Source organism: Phaethon aethereus (genome assembly GCF_964289735.1).
Source record: "Phaethon aethereus genome assembly, chromosome: 1".
NCBI classification, from domain to species: Eukaryota; Metazoa; Chordata; class Aves; order Phaethontiformes; family Phaethontidae; genus Phaethon; species Phaethon aethereus.
Genome location: NC_138575.1, coordinates 187,692,432 through 187,714,492, shown reverse-complemented (window position 1 = coordinate 187,714,492; position 22,061 = coordinate 187,692,432). Strand labels below are relative to the sequence as shown.

At 37.9% G+C, this 22,061-nt stretch overlaps 1 protein-coding gene across 1 annotated transcript in view; it reads left to right on the top strand.

Annotated features, from left to right (window-relative positions):
• VWA8 (von Willebrand factor A domain containing 8) overlaps positions 1-22,061 on the top strand; it is a gene marked incomplete at its 3' end in the record, with an annotated part of 194,281 nt that overhangs the window by 5,434 nt on the left and 166,786 nt on the right. Inside the window, exons 2-4 of the mRNA XM_082001198.1 lie at positions 6,958-7,035; positions 17,181-17,311; positions 19,418-19,528. Of these exons, the coding sequence (XP_081857324.1) occupies positions 6,958-7,035; positions 17,181-17,311; positions 19,418-19,528 (320 nt within the window). The remainder of the gene's footprint in view (positions 1-6,957; positions 7,036-17,180; positions 17,312-19,417; positions 19,529-22,061) is intronic.

The following is a 22,061-nucleotide window of genomic DNA, read 5'->3' as shown; positions in this document are numbered from 1 at the left end:
GTTGCAACTTACAATTTATGGCCTCAAGTTGCGCCAGGGGAGGTTTAGATTGGATATTAGGAAAAATGTCTTCACTGAGAGGGTGGTCAGGCATTGGAACAGGCTGCCCAGGGAGGTGGTGGAGTCGCCATCTCTGGAAGTGTTCAAAAAACATGTGGATGTGGTGCTTCAGGACATGTTTTAGGGGACATGGTGGCGCTGGATTAATGGTTGGACTTGATGATCTTAAAGGTCCTTTCCAACCTAGTGATTCTGTGATTCTGTGAATTATAGTTACAAATAGAAGTCTAACTCTACTTAATAGTGGTGGGTAATATATCAAGAGGCAGTCATCATAAATTGGGGCTTGGGAGCCTCAGACTGGACAAGGGGTTTTTCTAGTAGTAGTGCAGCAGGAGAAGAGGTTGGCTGGAAAGGCTGAAGCATCCATCATTGAAGGTTTTTAAGACTCAGTCAGCCAGAGCCACAGCTCATCAGATCTCATCCTGGTGGTAAGCTGATGTTGAGCAGGAGGTTGGAGTAGATGACCTCCAGAGATCTCTCCAAGCAGTATTTCTAATGTGTTTTGGTAATTGATGAAATGGACAGCTTAGGACTTCTTTGACATGGTAAGCATATTAGTAAGAAATATTATGAAATGTATGTCAAGCCTATGTGGAGATCAACATATTTAAAACTGACTTTTCACACCGTAAGACTTCTGTAACTTAGAATCATCAGACTACATACCTTTAGGGTATGCTATTGGCCCAAGCAAAAAATAGCTCTCTGCTAAGAAATGATTGTAAGCTTCCTTCGTGACTGGATGTCAGAGATTTTACATTGATGTTGTTGATCCTCAAAAAGTGCAGAAAAATGGAGGAAAAGATTCACTTTCGGAGTAAACACCAAGATTTTGTTTTAATGACACTTTGGACCTTAATCGGTAAAGAGAATCATTAGCCTACAGTAGATAATTGAAAAATAAAACATTAACTGCAAAACTGAAAACTAAAAAAATTAGGTCTAACAGTAAAGTTGAGTAGAAATTGGATAACACTCAAATTTTATGTTTGAAGTCATTATTTTGGTTTCTGAGAGGGAAAGACTTTCTTTTGCTCAGGAATGTGGATTTAAGTGACTTAAGTGAGGATTTTTTTTTTGCTTAGGTTTGAGATGGGTTTTGTTGTGTAAACATCCAACTATTTCAGTGTTGTCAGTCTGCAGCATCATAGCAGCAGCAGCTGAGCTCCAAATCCTCCATATGTGAAGGCAGTGGTGGTCAAGGAGCACACCTAGTGAGCGCAGGGAAGGTGTTTCTGTCCCTCATACTCATGTTTGGGAGTCTGCCAGTACCAATATAAGATGCAGAATAGGTTACGGTGTTACCCAGTGACTGTGTGTAATGTTTGCAGCCATGAAGATGGCCAGTAAGAGCTGGTATGAAATAAGAGAAATATGTAAGTTGTGTAGACAGGGCTGCTTTTCTTTCCCAATAATGTGTTCAGAAAAGTTGAGGAAAAAGAAAAAACAAATCCTTGAAAGTGTCATTTCTTCAAAATAAGTTGGATTTTCAAGGATGAGGGCTGACACACTTTTCCATACCTATATGGATATGTGCTGGGTAAGTATCAGTTAGAAGCATCTTCCCCCCCCGCCCTTTCCTTCACACTATAATGAATTAAGAACTGGAAATATACATTTGAATGTAATATAGATTTTGAACTTTCCTCTAACAGGTGTGTTCTAATCACACAGAAATTAATGTTAGCAGAGCTTAGCACCTTCACAGTTTTAATATGCTCTTGCTTTTACTGGCTTTTGAGACCGGATGGTTGGTCTGTGTACAAGTGAATGTATAATATACAAAGATGATGGAGTGTGTTAATCTCACATAAATTCCAAACTAAAGAGGCCGAAAGGCAATAATTTCAGCCACCTAAAAACTCAATGTTCCTTGAAGCTTCATTGTAGTGTCTTATAAAAACACGATAATACAAAGATTTACACATGGGACTTGAACTGTTTGTGTTGTGCACTCAAAAAACTAAACATACATATAGATCTGTGCAGGATGTTTTCTCTCACTGTAGAATTTCTTATTTAAAAACAGCCATTTCAAATTTATTAATTTCCTTCTTTTTTCTTAATGTGTCATTTCACCAGAAAAATGGTGATTATAAGAAATAGAACTTTTTTCTGCTTCTTAAATTCTTAAATTGTAGTTTAGATATAATCTGTTTATCTTCAGATATGACCAGTGTTGCTGTAAATAATTTAAACAGAAGTGTGTTTTTTCTTCTCAACATATAGGAAAAAATAGTAGGATTAGGGAATAGTCTCTTCTTGGCAGGTGGCAGGGTGGGGTGAATGGGTAGGAAAAGGATAAGAGGATAGCTGTGATACTAGCTTTTAAATAGAAGACCAGTCAAAGGTGCCAAGCATACAATAAAGCTGCATCTCCAAGAAGCCTTCTTGCTGAGATTATAACATAAAAGCATCCACTGTGAGTCAAAACAAAGGTCCATTGAGTCCTACTATTCCGTATTGGAGAACGGTGAGTAGGAGATGCTGTGGGAGAATGAAAGCACAGGGTGTTTAGGCATGGGTGCTCTCCCAAAATGCTCTCCCAGCCTCCGGCTGCCTCCTCTGCAGCTCAGGGGCTTGGAGCTGGAGGTGGTACCTTTCTGTTCAGTAGCTCTCAATGAGCTGAGTGCAAGAAATAAGCCAGCTCACCTGAAAAGCCCTTGTCAGTTATAGTAAAAAGTAGATGTAGGTATTAATGTTCTTTTCTGTCTAAAATGTGGCTCTAAAGGAGAGAGTGCACCACGTTCAGTATGCTGCTGTTACTGGCTTGCCATTTTGCCAGAGGTACAGTTCACACCTGCCTGTTTCAGATGCAGTAGAAGGAGCTCATTGCATGTATTGAGGCTGTTTTCATATGTGTTTGTTTCAGAGAGTCTCTTCAGGATCCTGTTATTGGGCCATGATCTTTATGTGCTGCCAATTTCTGACCTACACTGCATGGGCAGTTGAACGACCTGCTTTGTCTGTATGTTGTCCACTCCCTGAATGAGATGTCCCCCTTACCTTTTGGATTCTGGTTTATTTGGCTCTTGTTTTATTTCAGCAGCCATATGTCTTTGTGTACATCAGGCATTGTATCCCACTGTTTTACTCATAGACTGTGGTACCTAAGATTACTGTCTTTTGTGTGGGAGATGTGCCCCTGGTTTCTTATCTTCACTGGTTGCGTAAGCAAGTCTGATATAGGGTATGAAGTCTCCATTGCAAAACTCCATGTGTATAGTTTTTGTCCAGAGTAGTGTGATAGTAGCTTCTGAGATGGGTTGGAGCGTTCATGGGCTATTCCATAATTTGCAGTGGAGTCAAATAATTTGGGATACATGTTCTCCAATTATGAGTCTTGCTGATTTAACAGTACTGTTTTACCAAGCAGGCTGTTGTCAGTTCCTTGCCAGCTGGTGAAACATTGGAAAGAGCCTGTTTGGGATGACACCTCTGTTCAAAGAGTTTGGAAAAGCAGTGGAAATGGAGTAACCAAACACGAGATTTTTAGACAAGTACAGAAGAAACAAATGAGACAAGAAAATATAGCCCAGGTGGAAGTGTGTGATAAGATTAGTGGGCTAATCCCCCTGTGCTCATTTAGCTAGGATAATAGACTCTGCTGTCCTGGTTTATTGTTGCTTGAAGTTCTATTAAACGCTGCTAATACTTTTGCTTTTTGGACAGATGCAAATTGGAGGCAACATTTGTCTCCGGGCAGCAACAAACCTGTTAAAAGCCAAATACACTGACTGTACGCTAGGGATTTTGTGTGCTCAGCTCTCTCCACATCTTACATATGGTTCTCTCCCAGCCCAATTTTCATGAAAGTTTATAGGGTCCATTGGTGGCTGGAATATTTGTGGAATTTTTGGACATGAGTAAAAGTGTTGATCAAGGATTAGCATGTTATGGACTGACATAAATACCACCAGAAGAGATGCTTTTTCTATTTTTCACCTAGACCAAACTCAGTTGTGTTTTTTGTTGTGTTTTTGTTTGTTTTATTTTAGGGGATTTTTTTTTTTAAGGGATTACAGGAAATCAACTAAGACTTTTCAGTACTGTGCCAATAAAGTTGGTAATTAAAATTCTTGCTATAGATGATATGATCATTCCGATGTATTGAAAAAGTCTGACACCTTGTTGTTTCGGCATCTTGTCCCTACTGTGTTTTTGGAAGACTGTGAATGCATGAGAGTATTTACAACTTGAGCTGAGGTGATTTAAGCTAGGAGCTAATTAGTCATGTACTCTTGTATCATTGCGTGTTGGCTTGGGGAATGGTGAGAAAATAAACTGGCACTAAATTCCTAAGGATATATCAGGCAACCTGCTCTTTTTAGAATGTTAAAATACTTCCTAGCTAAGCTAATGAGAGAGGTGTCAACTTTTGCAGGAAGCATTGGGCTCCTAGGATGCTTTTATCAACTGGGAGGCATTTTGGCCAATCCTTTAGCTGTTCTCCAGTGAGAAAGAGTGATTGGAGCCACAGCAGAAGGGAAAGGGAGGTGATGCTTAGGCAGTAAAATAGTTGTTCTTACTTTAAAAGTTAGAGAAGTGGGCAAAACCCAGGGAGAGCCAAAGCCTAGATTTTACTGCCTGCAGTGGTTGTGTCTGTTGTCCAATGACTCTTTTAAATAAGACATACAGTGGTTCGCAGAATGGAGACCAGGCCCCTAAGCCGTTGTGGGTCTTTCTTTTGGAGTGAGTTTCAATGCTTCAGGCTGAAGAGGGCACGGTACTCTTAGATGCATTTCAACTGCAAATTTAACAAGGGCTGGGAAATGAGCTAAAGCCCTAGACTGCTGCCTAATGGTTAACTTAGCCCCAGCTCTGTTTGGGACCATGCCACTTCTTGGCTCCTGCACAGATCTGCCAGAGGAGGGTGCTTAGGTCTAGCTCCGAGGCTGGGAAATGCTTGGTGCTGCTTGTCCTTAGGGCCAGGGATGAACCCTTGGCTACCTTTTATTTAGTGCTACTCATGTTGCCCAAATCTCCCACATTCTGGATATTGAAGCACTGTATTGTTGCGTAAAATACGGGAACAACCACCAGCTTACTGCCTTCTGCTAATATTTTAAGGAAGAAATGGGGGGCTGATTATTTGGACTTCAGGAACAACATAAAGACCCATGTGTAGACATGTATGTCAGGCTGTGAATCCTAGTCTCAGCATCTCACCTGGAAACATTCAAGGTCAGGTTGGACAGGGCTCTGAGCAGCTTGCTCTAGTTGAAGATGTCCTTGCTTATTGTGGAGGGGTTGGACTAGATGACCTTTAAAGGTCCCTTCTAAACCAAACTATTCTATGATTCTATGATTGTTGTTAAGCCCTTAAATTTGAGAGGAAATCAGCTATAATCCTTTCTTTGCTGCTTCCTGTTTGTTGCTGTGGATGATTCTTCTCTGGGTGCTGTAAGTCTAGTCCTAAATGTGTAACCTTTCCCATGGGTTGTGTGAGTCACGTCAGAACCTGGGGGTTCTCAGTCCTGTGAGTTGAGCACTAACATCTGGGTATGCTGGAAGAGAACTGCATTTAGGTGCAAAACTAGAGTCCCTGCTGACTGAAATGAGAGCTACTGTATGTATGGGAGGAGTTTTAGTTGCCTCTGTTGATTTGAACAAGGTTCCTCATCAGCATCTCCCTCTCTGATTCCAGCATTAGTCTTCCGAACTCTTTCACTCCTTACGCAGTGCTGGAGATGGGCAATCATAGACTGGGTCCTCTTGGATGGAGCAGGACGAGGTGCATATCTACAAAGGGTTTTTAGAATTGGATCTTTTTTGTGGGCTATGTACTTTCTACATCTCATTTCTGAGAAAAGCACAAGAAACAGTTCCAAAACTTGGCCTTAATTTATGGAAAGGTGGTGTAATCACAGTGCTGTGGCAAAACTGCAGCCCTGTGCAGTGGTCTTATTCCAGTAATCCTTTCCATCCTCACACATGCACTACAGTGCCTGTTGGGTAGTGAAGGTGGTATCATCTTCAGCAACAGTAATGGAAAAAACATAATTTTACTGGAGTCATCTTAGTTTCATGGTCTTTGTACTTGTGAACTCGTTTGCCTGGTCTCTTGAAAAAAATAAACGTTGAGTTTGTTACCACTCTGCAGCTCATTTTCTTGGTTTAACGGGTTTTGGATGTTGTGCTGTTTTTCTGTGTGACCGCTGCCACGTTGGTGCTCGCCCATTTCCTGGCTGCAAACTCAATTTCACCGCTGATTTCCATGAGCAAGTACACAGGACATGCCCTGCAATTTAATTTGAGCCTGCTGGTGCAGAAAGACAGATAAGACAGGCAGGTCCCAGTAAAAGACCAGTAAATAAAATGGCAGGTGCTTTAGTTTTGGTGAAATCCAGAGCAAGAAATGCTTGAGACCTCTCAAACCTCAGAAAGGTGTCAGCTTCTGCAACCATACAGTCAGAGAGTGCAGGGAAGGCCCACTGATGTGAATATGTTATTTTGTACATCCAAAAGATGCTGTTTTAGGCTGCTTGAAAACTCAGGAAAGTCATCACCCCTACAAGTGTTTCTCACTGCTATCTCTGCAGACAAAGAGGCTAAGATTTACTTTCAAGAAATCAACGATGGTAGCTGGAACATGGTTTTGTAGCCAGCTTGAATTCCATAGGTCCCAGCAAAGTTAGTTATGGTTATAGCGACAGCCACAAAAGAAAAAAACTGACGAATATTAATTAAATGAAAATTGTTCTGGTACCTGATCTATTGAAAAGCAGCAGAGCCTAATTAGTAAATGAGTAGTTCTCAAACACATTAGAGGCTGCTGTGTGAACACACAGTTAGCCTTAGCACAGCAAGCCTGTGATTTAAACTTTACTCTAAGGACATTGTACACTTAAAAAGTATCAGGGAACTAAAAGACGACTTTTTTTTCTTTTTTAGGTGATACTGTCACTATTGGAGATGTGTCTTTTAAACTCAAAACACCGAAGAACCCCGAACTTGTTCCACAGAACTACAGTAAGAATCTCCTTTCCTTTTGAATGGTTTTCAGGGCTTTGTTCTAGAAACTTTTACTCACTCAAGTCACCCCACTGACTTTATTGAAATTGTGTAAGAAATATTGTTTTGAAAAAGCATGCAATTTGGATAAGGCTGTCTTTGCTGAGTTCTTCAGTATTTCTCTGGTTCAGCTGGTTATATAGAAATCTCTTAACTTTCAAGGTAGCTTATCCCATTGGTCAGTGGGACAGTAAAGTACTATTTGTATGTTTAAATGTTTTGTTCAAGAGGGGTGTCATCCAGCAATTACTTCCAAAAATAATACAGTAATCTCAAATTGTTTGGTCATAAAGCTGTGGCAGTTTAAAATTATCACTCAGTTGCAATATGATTATATGTCCTAGGAATTCTCTGCTGTATGGCAGATGTATGGTATTTTTCTACTGTGATACTTAGTGTACCCAGATTGTCACATTACTGTTGTCAGCAAACATACAGATCTTTGCAATCCATCAAGTTACTGAGAAGTCAATTGCACAGTGATTAAAAATGCTATCAAATACTTCCAAATTAACAATGTGCATAAATATACTCACAATTAATTCACATTATATTTTGATACCTTATTAAAAATGCCATGGATTCACAGCTATCTGTATTTCCTGTTTGTTTGTTGAGAAGCTTCTGAGCTTTTCCTTTTGCACCATGTATCTGCACGTGAATCGTTCTTGAGCAGGGGGGTTGAGCAGGGTCAAGATGACCTCCAGATGTCCCCTTCAGCCTCAGCCATTCTGTGATTCTTTGATTCCTTATTTTGTAGTAACTGTGGGATACTACATCTGTGTCACTGTTGACATGTTTGATTATGGTTTCTTGACTCTCTTCTGAAGTGCAACCTTTCTTCTGAAATGTTTGTCCTTTGAGAGCTGTAGCAGGAATATAGAGGGAGATGTTGTTTGCTTTGTCTTTGATGAGTGTGAAGTCTGCCAGTGGTCTGGTAGGCCACATTGCTGGTATGCATCTGGATCATGGGCTGCTTAATTCCTATACCCCAGTAGGCATCGCACTGTGACACCTTCCTGCCAGGTGATCTATGGTACCAAAGATATCCTATGACATATGTCAGTCCATCCTGTTACAGGGTAGCCCATGAGGAAAGGGTTTCTGTTTTAGATTGTAATGACACATCCCATACCTTGTGAGTTCCCTGGGAATGTGGCCAAACAGTTGAGAACTGCTTCTCTGTATTATTACTTTTTATAGCTTCTTAAATGAACAATTTTTGCTTTTTGTCATTTATTCTGTATGCCTGTTTTCTCATTTTCATCATAAAGTAAGGATATCAGTTGTCTATGTCAATGACTAATGTGATGTTTCACATATTTATATTTCTTGTAGATTGTTTTGCTTTCTCGTTTTCTGTGCTGTACCAAATGTGTTAATTTTTTAACAATGCCTCCCTGCCTTCCCCTCTTCCACATCATGCCAGTCATTATTACATGTTTTGGTCAATCTGTGCTTCTCAGTGAGATAAATGTTAGCTCAAAGTTACTATAACAGCATCTCTTTCAGTTCTTTGGATTGGGAAGGTAAGAGAAGTATGAAAACCTTTGGTAGGGTCAAAGAATCAGAGATTTTTCAAGTTAACGGTTATAAGAAGGAAAAAGTGGTTGAAAACTAGTCTGCTATCAAAAAAAGTTATTAAAAATGGAACTGTATAGCATGATGGGATCTCAGCTAAAATCTGTTACTAAAAGTAACGTTTATTAGCACATATTAGGTGTATTAGCTATTTCTCTTTTTTTAATAATCATGGCTGGAGGAGCCTATGTCATGCTTGGGATACTATCGTTCAACAGTATTCATGTACTTACAGCAGGACTACTTAAGGTACAGAATTGTGCTTGTAAACCTAAATATTAATTTCAGCTAATTTAAGTAAGGTAGAATACTTGTGTGTTTAATAGCAGAAAATAAATTTCAAATACTTGAGGACAATTTCTTTGTATATTTAAATTTAGGATTTTTTTTTTATCCCTTAGTGCTTAAATTCTGTGGTTATGTTACTGTGAAGAATAAAGTTACATTCCTTTAGTGAAATTAAGTAGATTGTATTGGTTTCATGTCAATTATCTCCTCTTTGTGAGGCATTTAGAGAGTACATGCATTACTTAACAGAACACATTTTTTTCTTCTAAGAGTACTTTTTGTTTTGCTGTGTGAATGACTGCAGTAGATACAAGATATTTTGGTGTAAAATAGATGAATGTAATTGCATATTTATACTAACCTATAAACTGAAATGTTGCATAATTTAAAATTTTATTATAGTAACTAATATTACATTTAAATGACCGTGGTACTTACCTGATTTCTTTTAAACCAAGACTAGAAATAAGTTCATCATCCATTTAAGTGGGAGGTATTCCTGAGAAGGTCTCAGACATTGTAATGTTTTCAGTGGAGTAAGAACTAAGAGGAGGGAATTGAAGCAGTTACAGTTCATTTACTAGTACTGCATATAATACTGTTTTCTAGCTCATCATTTGTGTAGAATAGAGTGTTTCTGTTTTTATTATTCTGTTAGATAAAAGCCATGTTAAAATACAGTAATGTTGAAAGTGCATATCTATAATTTACAGGAAATTTTAGGGATGTTCTAATTTATTCTAAACTCAGCATTATTCTTCTAGGCTTAAAAATAATCTTAAAAATCTGAAAAAATTATAACACAATAAGGAATATTAATTACCTACAAAAATTAAGTACCTACAAAATTTTACCTTTGTTATTTTGTCACTTAATTGATATCAAAATACTTCATTTTTTGTGTTACCAGATTAAACTGGTTTTTAAATCTTTTTTTGAACCTTGTTACATTTTGCAGAAGTGGAGAGGATAGGTACTGCTGATTATCTTATGTTTTCATGACCTTGCTTTTCAGGTTTTATGCTAGGTACCTAACAAGTTCTGTATGAAGTACTCCATTTTGTGTGCTAATATAAAATATTAATTTTATTAATTAATTTTATTAATGATTAATTATTGCTTTCTACAACTACCTGAAAGGGGGTTGTGGCGACGAGGGTGTTGGTCTCTTCTCCCAAGTAACTAGTGATAGGACAAGAGGAAATGGCCTCAAGTTGCGCCAGAGGAGGTTTAGATTGGATATTAGGAAAAATTTCTTCACTGAGAGAGTGGTCAGGAATTGGAACAGGCTGCCCAGGGAGGTGGTGGAGTTGCCATCTCTGAAAGTGTTCAAAAAACGTGTGGATGTGGCGCTTCAGGACATGGTTTAGGGGACATGGTGATGCAGGATTAATGGTTGGACTTGATGATCTTGAAGGTCCTTTCCAACCTTAGTGATTCTGTAATTTGTTTTGCTGTTGTTGGCAAATGGCTTTTTCTTGGAAGATGATAATTAAAGGTACATAAAATCTGAATTGTTCTTATTTTTCTTTTTGTAAGTGACAAGTAAAAATGAGCCATACACAAGGGAATTTTGTTAATGGGATTTCTGTCATAACTGTGTCTGACACGTTCTAGAAAGAGGGCACTTACTTTTGCACTGCTTGTTCTTTTATCATAGAAATAAAACCTACATTTTAAAAATCTCAGCATGCCTGAAAAGCATGATTGTTTCTTTAATTATACTTTGGAGAAACTTTGTATGGCTTTCCACGATAGTTTAGATCCAGAATTGAATTGTAAGAATGTGCATTCTTTTTTTTTTTTTTTTTCCATTGAGTTCATGTCAGTGCACTGCTTTTGTAAGTGGCTTCTGGAAATTTTATGAAAATTACAATGTACCTGGCATTCTATGTATTTATTAAGCTTGACAAAACAATTCCTAACGAAGCTCTTCCAGGACACTTTTTTCAATGATGGCAAATCCTCGTTAAGGCAGGAAATGGGAAGTTCTGTTGCAACACCACGTCGGCTCTGCGGCTCTCTGAAGGTGTAAGTGCATTTGGACATTTGGCTGTAGTCATGTTACATGCAACTGCATTGAAGATAAATTTCAAACACTGTGTGTGGTTTTGTGTCAGGTGCCCTGAGCCTGACCACCCTCCCCAATGTGTGATCAAAAGTGACATGCATGTATACAAGGGGTTAAGTGATAAATCCTGTCAGTTTTGTCAGTTGAGATATATGAAAGACTAATTATCGTGAGGGATTTAAACAGAAAGTTTGTGTGTGTAATAATGAAATACAAAAAAGTAGCACTAAATCGATTTCTGTGCTTGAAAGGGAACTGTTTTAATGTTGAGGAAATTGGGGTTATTTCTCTGTAGTAGGCTCAGTCGTGCCAGCAGTTCCTCTTACTTGTTGTTCACCTGAAAAGATCAGTATTGTCTTAACAGTGACACCTCTGTGCCCTTCTCCCACAGTGGTATGCACCATGTGCTGAAGCAGGGACAAGAGTATGTGTTCAGTTATTGCTCAAAGTAGGCTCAGATTTGCACTGGAATGTACGTTCATTCTTCTCTCTGTTTACATTAAATCTGAGTGTCAGAGTGCAACACATTGCAGAGACAGGTTTTGTATTGCAGGATGACTGTAATTTTGCACTAACAGAGGTTTTTGTTGTTACATTTCTTCTTTGCTAGCATAAGGAAGGATGCCTGTTGTCAGAGATGGTGGTTATTTCAGCAGTTTGAGTTTTCATGTACTGATAGGCTACTTGACTGTTACCCCCAGATCCAGAATCTGAAATAGTGTTTTTTTGTCAGTAGAGATGTGAATGTTTTACACCATTATTCCTGTTTTGTCTATACTGAGAGTGAGGCACAGGGAGACACGGGGAAATGGAAGCCTTCACCGAAGGTCTGGGTGGAGCTCAGGAAGTGGTCTGCACTGTTCCTTGTGCCTCAAAGCATGGGTGGCTGAATTTGAACTGTTCCTTGAGAGATCTTTGTTCTCCTTGTTCTTAAAATGTACTGTTGATGTAGATTCTAGAACTTAGCTGCACACTTTGCTCCAGTAATTAATGATTCGTTTGTGAAAAAAGCTTTTTCATTTAGGTTTTTTTTGGACATACTTTTAGTTCCCTGGGGCTTGACCACGATGTACAGCATAGTTGGAAAACAGTAGAAATGATTTTCGGTCATGTCTTCTGTAGACTGAATTCTTTAACTTTTCCACATCTTCCATACTTCTGATAATTCTTCTTGCTCTTTTCTAGAATCTCTCTAACTTTTCAATGCTGGACTGAGCTGTTGTGCTCAAAAGCAGACACGATTATGTCCCTCCAGTTGGAGTCCAAGCCACAGATAACTGCTCTGGCTAGGTATTTCCCTACAAGCTGTACATCCAGCTAAGAATAGTTTCATTTATTCCATGTTTATATGTCACTAAGAGAAACTTAGTCTTCTGAATCCTATTCAGTGTTCCTTCCAGAAAGCTATTTGGGTTTACATGATTCCTTTGTATTCTCTTTTCATTTATACTTACATGGAGAAATATGATTTACTTATGTTGATCTTACATCTTCCTGTGAAGCAGTTGACTTGGAGGAACTGAGTGAGTTTATGGTCTCATCCAAGAAGTAACTTTCCGCTTTCTAAGCCTCTGCAAAGGCTCGCAACTTGTTTGCTTGCCACTGCAAGAACAAAAATTTTTGGAATGAAGACTGTTGCCATGAAAAATTTATGAGGAAAAATAGTATTCCAGTGAAAACTGTCTGTGATGTAACTGCGTTATGAGACTTTGTAAACTCATTGGGCTCTGTGCATTAGCATAAAATTGGAAGAGCAGCAATGTTTTACTTGCAAAGTGCTAAATGAAAGTAGCTGAAAGCAGACCACATAGGAGTGCCTCCCTCTTCACCTCAGCCATGCTGCCTTTTTCACCACATCCTGGGCCACTTGCTCTCCTCCTTCATTGTCACCCAGCCTGAACAAGCTGTGAAATAAGTCTCAGTGAGCTCAGTTGTTTGAACATTTCCCCTTTTTATAATATGCTTCTGTTTTTAGACAAAGGCCTCCCTCCTTGTCCCCTCCTTCCTCGACCATATTTTACAGTGTCCACCCTCGATGCTGGATGTACTGCAAACTGCTGTGGAAAGCTAAAGGACCCCCTTGGTAATCAGACAAGGGAGATCTTTTTCCCCTCGTGAACTTTTGCCTTCCCTGATAAAAGGAACCGTTCTCAGACTCTGAACATGCACTGTAGCAAAGGTTCAAGGTATGCCAAGGTCTTTTTTTATTCTGTTGAAAATTATATATATTGGTGTCTTCTAAGTGCCTGTTCGTTATTATGTGATTGACCAAACTAGAGCCATACAGGGACATAAGCGCTAATGTATTTTGTACCACATCTGGAATAGGTATTCTTGGGAATCTGTTCATTTAACTCTCTGCCTCTGAACAGTGGGAAGAGGTGGGCGTCTCCTTCATTTATGGGATTTCTTCTGTAGGTGGGACACAAGGACTTGCCAGCAGATACTGTCTGCTATCTCCAGTGAATCTTACGGCTTCAGTGAGTATAGCATGTGCCAAGAATTCAAGTATGAGTGAACTGGAAAATTTCCGAGGCTAGCATAGCCATTTCAGTCTTGGCTTTATCAAAAGCTGATTTGTGGATCAAACAAGAGCAGCTGCTGCATTTGCTTCAAAATCTATCTACAATGTTTTCTTCTTTTCTTATTTGGGGATTTCTCCATTCAGCTTCAGCTGCTCACTTTACAAAACGTATGCGCAGATTCTGCTAGGTGTTGTCCTACTTATCGCATATTACAAAGCAGTATAATGCAACTTCTTTCGCTGGCCATCCTTGATACACAGGAATAGCAAATTGTAGCACCAACTACTCTCCTGCATGTGCCAGATGGTGTCTTTGAGAACACACTGTAGAGGCTTCCTACGCACCATCCTGCAGATTAAGACTATAGGGCCAGCTACTTAACTAGTGCAAATCAGTAGAGTGCCACTAAACAGATTGTGCAAACCCAGTTTGCATTAGATGCTATCTGACTCACGGGATAATTAATAAAAATTGCTGTAATATACATGCTGATGCTTTTTTCAGCTAATTTGCTCTGTCTTCTAAATGTCGTAGAAAATGATTATATGCTGCTTATAGTAAAGTTAATATACAGTACTTGAACAGAGAGGAATTTTTTCAAGTCATGTTAGAGGAAACGTAAAAGCTTTGCAATTGACATGTCACAGTAAAAGCAGTCTAAATATATAGAAATAATATTCAAGATGTGTATGTGCATCTGAAGTTGCTTTTGGAAAGCATACTGTGCTTTGGAAACAGTTTATGCGGCATAGACTGCACGTACAAAGAAAAATTTGTATTCTTCTGATTTTAGAAGGGCATAACTGAGAAACTGAAGTAGGCCTAATATCTGGAGCGAGGTACAAATACTACATATTAGAATAGAAGGAACTGACAAGTGGAAGCTGCTGTCATGACAATTCACCCTAGGGAATGCTTGCTTTGAATTATCATTATTTGTAAGGGGCTTCCTTTAAGTGAGTTTGTAGATGGTCAGTGACTGAAAATGTATATTATAATTGATTCAGCTGCAATTTCTATGTGAGGAGAATGGTGAAGCAGTGGAACCATCATCTAGGAAATGTATCAATAATGAATTGTGTCTTTCGTGTCCTTTTCTCAAAAAAAGCCAAGTTAGGAAATGACAGGAAATTTTTAAAAGTTGCATTTTTTGTATTAATATTTCAGAGTAAATTTGGATTGTTTAAACACAATTATGAGAATATAAGTGTCCTGAAATTCCTTAAGGTTTGCAGGGGAGACATGTTGCTAAGATTTTAGATTTTTTTGAATGCTGTACACTCATGTTCTCTTTTACATGACAGTTTGTCTTGCAGATGCTGCTGAACATTCTTAAATCCTGTTTCTATTTATGGTATTGCTTTTAAGTCTGACCCGAGCTTTTTTCTTGAGGCCATCCTAAAAATAAAAAAAGATAGCTACACATATTAATGTGAATTACACCAGAGGCATTTGTAGTCATGCTGTGTCAAAGCTGTTTTTGCCATGCTTCTAATGCATGACTTTTGACATGAAAGAATTCAGTGTTTCAGCAAGATTTCCAAGCTTATTTGTCCACTTCAAGTAATGCAACTTTTTTCTTTACCGACAGCTATTATAAAAATGCGCTAGAGGCACATTGGCATGTTCATACAACAGTTAGGAGTAGTGATGAATGTGCCTCTCGGCGAGATCTCTGTCTTGCAGTCTTAACGGTACCTTTAGTGAAACACTTTTTATTTGTGTGTTGCTTTTCAGATTACTATACCTGTACAGTAGCAAAGCTTGGATAGAGCAGTTCTGCTGCTGTGCTCCACTGCCCTTTATTTCTGAAGGAATATATGTAGTAGAAACTTTCTTGATTTTCTTGAAAATCTCATAGAAAGGAATATGTTATTCTCTGTGAGGAATTTACTTGCATTTGGCCTGTTGCATGTGATATGTGTGATGTGCATTGCTTTTGGAAAACAGTATTGCAGCAAAGAAGAAAATGGTCTTACACTGATATGGTCTTACCATATCATATATAAGAACTAATCCTGGTCATGCTAATGACATTTGTTTAGAAAACAGAACAGAAAAGCAAACCTGAAATGTTTGTTTACAATTAACCTGATAATCTTAATGCACAAATTGCTCACGCATATATGTATGTTATTCCTGTTCATATTGGTGGTAAGGATATAGCAGATTTCTCTGGAAGGGGAAGGTTTCAAATGCTTTTTCTGAGTACCAGATTGAAAAATTCAGTGAAAATTTTTTATGAAGTTTTCCTTAGCCACTTTTACGCTTGAAAAATCTTCCCTGAATCTCATACAGTTATTTAATACTGTTTCTATGATCTTAGGAAAATTAATTTTAATTTTGGTATACAAAGATTCAACACTGAACTGAAACCCCTCAGAACTGCGGGACATTATTGCTTGCTGTCCTTACTCTGCCCCGCATGTACTGCCTCCCATGCCTCAGCAGAGCTGATGTAGAACCAAGGCTTGTTTTTTAAAATTTTGGCTTCCAAATGCCATAAGTAATCACACTGAAAAAAGGTAAGTAACCAAGTATTAATTTGAAGATTTCATCACCTCTTGCTCCTTTCTTACTGCATTTCAGCATTCCCGGACACTATCCTTGAGGCTCCAGCTTCAAAGCCCATCATCAGTCTTGTCAGATTGTTCTGAAAGCAACCGTATACGTGCATGCATACATAAATCTCCCTCCTGGCTTGCTTGTGTTCTCCTTCTCCTCCTGCACTAATACTTTTTGCTTATGTCTGAGAAGGGGCCAGGCTTTGCTGGGGGGGGGTATGTGAAGGGATAGAGCAATGTACGGCAACAGAAATGGTACCCTTCCTTCAGCGTGCTCTTCCTGTGTGATGCTTTCCCGTGCTGCCAACATTTGCATAGATGTGGTAAAGGTTTTAGTTTAATTATAATCAGGTTATTGCTTTTAAAAATAAAAAGGGGATGGTATTCTTAGTAGATATAAGTAGATCTGCTTTGAGTTGTTTTTTGTTATGATTTTGGAAGCTGCGTGGTATTGATATAGTGATACTGCAAGGTTTGCATTTCCTTGATAATTTAATTCTGTGTTGTATTGTGTTAAAATGTAAACACAATGTAAAGGAATGCAGTTGTCTTTTAAGAAAATAGCAAATTAAATATATCCCTGAACATTAATCTTATTCTGATGCAAGTATAGTATTTTTATTATTTTTTTAAGTTCATCACAGAAGCATTGGGATATAGGCTGGATAAATCTTTTAAAAGTTATTAATAACATATCTATATTATATTAACCGATGCTGAGAAGTCCACTCAACATTGGGTAATAAAAAGCAGTGTTTGCATTGATCAGTTTAATGTGAAATGAGAATCAACAACATGTTGTCTGGTTTTTGTTGTGGTTTTTTTTAACGATGAAATTGGGCAGAGAAAAAGGCAATGGGCAAGATAGGTATATAAACTTATGTGTAAATTAAGTAGTCTAATACAAACTCTGTGTGGAATTCCCTGCTCTTCAGCTATTCAGCTTTAGGGCAGCACACCTTTGGGTCTTTGTTTTATTTTCGGAGATGAGAACAAAAAAATGTGTGAATGGCCAGGTATCTAACACTTCTCAAAATTAATTAATGTGTTCTTCTCTTTGTCTTTCTTTCAAAGTGACAGATTCTTTGGCCCAGTCTGTAGTCCACCATTTAAGATGGATAATGCAGAAAGATCTTCTTGGTCAAGATGTCTTTCTTATTGGTCCACCAGGACCTCTCCGGCGATCTATTGCCATGCAGTATCTGGTAAGTATGTTGCTTTAAATTCTTGGAGACATAGTCATTAATGTCAGTTAGTCATTAATCTACTAGTCAAATTGTAAAAGGTAGTCCTAGAAAATCTTGCAGCAAGCTGCTTAGGAGGTAAATAAGTTTTTCCATAAATGTGCTTTCCAAAGTTCAATTTTTGTTATAGGCAGATAAGAAAGCACAGACTTTTTAATATGTTTTTTTCTGCTTAAACTCCAGGGGGGAAAAAAAAAGAAAAGAGTTGGAAAACTGTGTTACCATATGCTATCACAAATGGAGAAACAGTTTGTTCTATGCTTTATGTATGTTAGAAGATTAAGGTATCTGCCTACTGTTACAGACAACAAATCGTTTTTGCTTCATTATATAAAAAAAGGAAAGGATTTGGGAAAGGACTGTTCTGAGTAACATTTGGGAACAGTTATTGTAGGTATAAGTATTAGAAAGAGTAGATGCATGTGTGATCCTCTCTTGGAATGTGGGAAGGACTTGCCTATGTCCATCTGCGTGAACCATGGCAACACTGTGTACAAAATTTCATGTTTAAATTGTCGGTGCTCTTAAATGATCAGGAGGAGGGAGTTGTCTGCCCCAAAAGATGATGTGTGTAGGACTTTGTCTGCCATGAGCTCTATCTAGAATCTGGCTGGGCAGAAGGATCCCAAATGGAGGTGTATAAACAATTGTCATTAAAATCAGCCATTCCTTTAAAAATGAAAAGATACTAATTCAAAGACTAGCTCCCAGAGGTGAAGCATACAGGAGAAAGCTGCAAGATTTTGAACTTTGGAAAGGAGAACAAAGATTTCTTAACTCGGCAAAGTATATATGCTACTTGATAGTTCGATGCATTCCTTAAAATAAATAAGAAGAACTTGGTATAATCTAAAAAGAGGGCTTAGGTAACACCTGACATCCAGGCATGGGACATAGAATGTGTCTTGTTATTTATACCACTCTCTGTATGCACCTGAACTGTATTAGAAGGGCTGCAGCTTTCTATTTCAGTGCCATGCCAAACAACTATGTGAAGGCTGATCTCTACATGTGAGCTGTGGCCCCTTTAATGAAGCTACGTAAGCCTGGAAAACTTTTATCGACTGTTGCTGAAAGCTACTACTATGTGTACATACACAGGGCTAATTGTTGAAGAAAACTCTCCTGTATTTCATCATATATTTTTTTCCTTTAATTGTAAGAAAGTACAATTGTCCCTACCTGCAGAGGAATTGGAATAAAGGAATTGGTGGCTTTGTAACCAATAGGCAAAAGGGATTTTATATCTTTGCTTGTTATTTTCATACAACTCCATTTAAAAGCTGCCTCTGAAGAGAGATCTGTTAAATATATCATACCTTTAATTGAGGGGTAAGGGCTAAGAGCTTTTCAGCATTAATCTGTTTCCTAGCAGAACGCATGATAAACCAGATACGGAAGTAGCAGGAGCATCAGGTATAAATACATGGGAGATTTTTTTTTTTTTCCTTTAAGGTAGAAAATTCTAAGTATATCTCGTATTGAATCAAAGAAACAAAACAGTAATCCAGGGGTTCTAATTTTAAGTAGTCTATAATTTTACAATTGCAGACTGTATCTCATGACATTAAAGGGAGAGAGGATAAGAACAATAAAGTTCATGAGTGTACTGGCAAAGCATGTGCATGTAATAGTCACAACTGCATCACAGTATAAGTGTTACTGAACACTGAGAGCTGAAGCTTTTCAGTCTTTTACGGAAAACTTGTGATTTTTATTCATGATTTGCAGATGCTGATTGTTTTTCAGAGTCCAGAATCAGAAGGTTAACTTAGAGGAGATTACAGATGTTCAATGGAAAGAATATATTGCTGGTTATTATGTTTTTACAACAGGTTTGGGGAAAATAAAAGTTTATTGACCAGAAATTCAAACCATTTTGTTTGAGGCAGAGCACACTGTAAACATTTTAAAAATGAGATATTAGATTTTGTTAAGAGTTATTTCAGATCACTGTGCTGCTGCCTAGAGCTCTTTTGTACGATTATACTACGAGGCCTATTGTTAAAGTTCACTTACTGGGTTTATAGCCTTATTTTTGTAATAACTTTAGACTATTGTCCACAGGAGCTAACAAAGCGGGAGGTTGAATATATTGCATTATCAAGGGACACCACAGAAACTGACCTCAAACAGCGACGAGAGATCAGAGATGGCAGTGCTTTTTATCTTGATCAGGCAAGTTGCAGTCACATATCACCTAATTATTGTTTACAAGTAGTTTGGAGCAAGTAATGGTTTTTATGATGAAAAATTGGTATGTGAATTCCAGACTGACTGACATGTTTCTGATGCAGTTAGAAAGTCTCATATAACACTCTTGATTTCGTTATTACAAAAAATGGTATCTATACCAAAATCCAAGATTACTCTGTCTCTCTTAAGAGTATACTACAGGGTTGATTTAGGCAGACTACTTGATATGCTTCTGTAACAAGGAGTGAGATCCATTCTGTGGAAGTTAGACAAGTACATTTCTGTGTGTGTCTCTTCCCTGACACCTGTAACACGTTAGATGTACTCCTGAAATTAGTCTTCTGATCTAGTTGCATTGAAAAAGAGTCTAGTTCATGTATTTTAAGACTGCTCTGTATTGTGAAACCCAAGCACAGTAAATGGAGACAATTGGGAGATTTGATTTTGAACACTTATTGCTGATCTGGACTAAAATAATGCATTAAACACTCCTGCCATCAGTATTGCCCCAGCCTATTAGCTGATTTAGTACAACCATAGAGTGACTTAGGTTAGGTAAGATTTCTCTATAAGTTACCAATGGCATGTCTCCCTTTTGATTATGCAGGTAAAGTATACACTTAATTTAGAATGTTTGTTTTCCTAGATATCTGAAATTTGTATAGAAGTTAGGTTTGTAATTAAATAGGGTGGGTCAGTTCCTCTCATGTAGTGTGAATTTAAATGTGTTATCTAAAAGAGTTTTCAATTGTTGATGCTATAGAGGTTAATGATACCTCCATTGTACGAGTGATTTGTGGGTGGAAAGGGAGATAGGAAGAGGAGAGGAAGGAGAACCTGAAAGTTTTGTTCTCTATTTTAAAAAAATGTTTTCCTTTTTTTTTTTTTTCCCTAATTCCCGATGATCTCTTTCTCAGCCTCCAAACTTTAAAGAAACCTTTAAATAGATTTTCTTGAAACCACAGTAAATGACTTTGAGCAATGGAAGATCCTCAGAGTGAAGGATAACAACTAATCTAAATAATTTTTTTAGTTACTTCTAGGACTTCAAATAATTTCATGTTTGTCTGGGAATATGAAGGTTGCACAATATGAGATAATTTAATGTACTATACTGTGGATTAGAGCTGTAAATGGCTTCTCATTTATCAGAGGATAAGAGCATTTGTGTAGGCTGTGGGGTTAACTCATTAACTCATGTTAGCTCCATGCTGTTATGGACCGCTTTATCCTCAAGCTTGCTACAGGATACTCAAGGTAATTTACCCCTGGTGTAAGAGCATTAGTTAACTGACATTTGTAAGAGCCACTGTATCGGTCACTGTAAGAAGCTCACCACGATGTGAGATGGTCTGTTAACCCTGTATTTGTATGAAGACTGTGATCCCAATATAAATATGAGGCAGCTTGCTTCACTTTGTACAAGCTATTTTGAGTGATCTCACTCCAGTAAGAACACCCTAGGAAGATTAGCTGTCTAAGGTTAAGGTCTAAAATTACCTTTCTTCCTCAGTCTGTTGGAAATTTTCAGTTAACAGTTTTTTACTGGAATTCAGCAGTACTTCAGACCAAGACTTCCCTTTAGCAAGATACCAAAGTACTAAAATCAGTTGGAATCATGATGTCTTTTCTCAGCTCATGTATTACTTATCATATATATATAACCAATGTATGTTTAAGGTCTGAAGAGAAAACAAGAAAGTACGTCATTGGTATTTAAATGACCACTTTTAAAATATTGGAAACATGAAAGATGAATCTCATAGTGATATTTCAGCTGAAGTTTTCTAACCCTACGTTTTCGTTAAAGACACATAAAATGGTGTACATAGTTATGTTTAGAGCCATTACATATCTAATTAGAGCTCAATAATGAAGTTTTACAGGTTACACTGGGGTTTGAATTTTAATTAGTTCATTTAATGATTTTGAGGTTTGCAGATGGCTGTACCAATTCAAAACATTACAGAAGCCAGACACTACTCTTCTTTAAACCCCAGACCATGGACTATTTCAAGAGAGGAAGGCTATCAGTAGGTAGCCTTAACAAAATATTCCCAAAAGATCTTGGACTGCTCCCACTGCCATAGGTGAGGTAAAGAGAAGGTGAACTCATGTGAGGGACTGAAGATACAGGCTATGCTTTTCAGATTTACATACTGTTTCCCTTCCTGTAGAATCTCATGTTTACTCTTCAGGACACCCAAGAAAAGAAAGCTTGAAAGTCTGGTTTCCAGAACATTCACTGTATGAGTTCTGTGGATCAAATAAAACCTAGCTGTTGTTTAAGATAAATGAGGCTGTTTGCATGCAAGTCATAATATCGTATTGTAGTTATCTTACACTTTGAATAATAATATAGTATAACAAAAGCTGGCATCTTGTTACCAGAAATAACTTTCATATAGTGAATCATCAGGTTTGCAGACCCACAAAGGTTTGCAAAGTTTTCTGTGAGTGGTTGTTAAGATACTATGGTTGTTTATAGCTCTGCATTTAATAGTGACATGTTAAA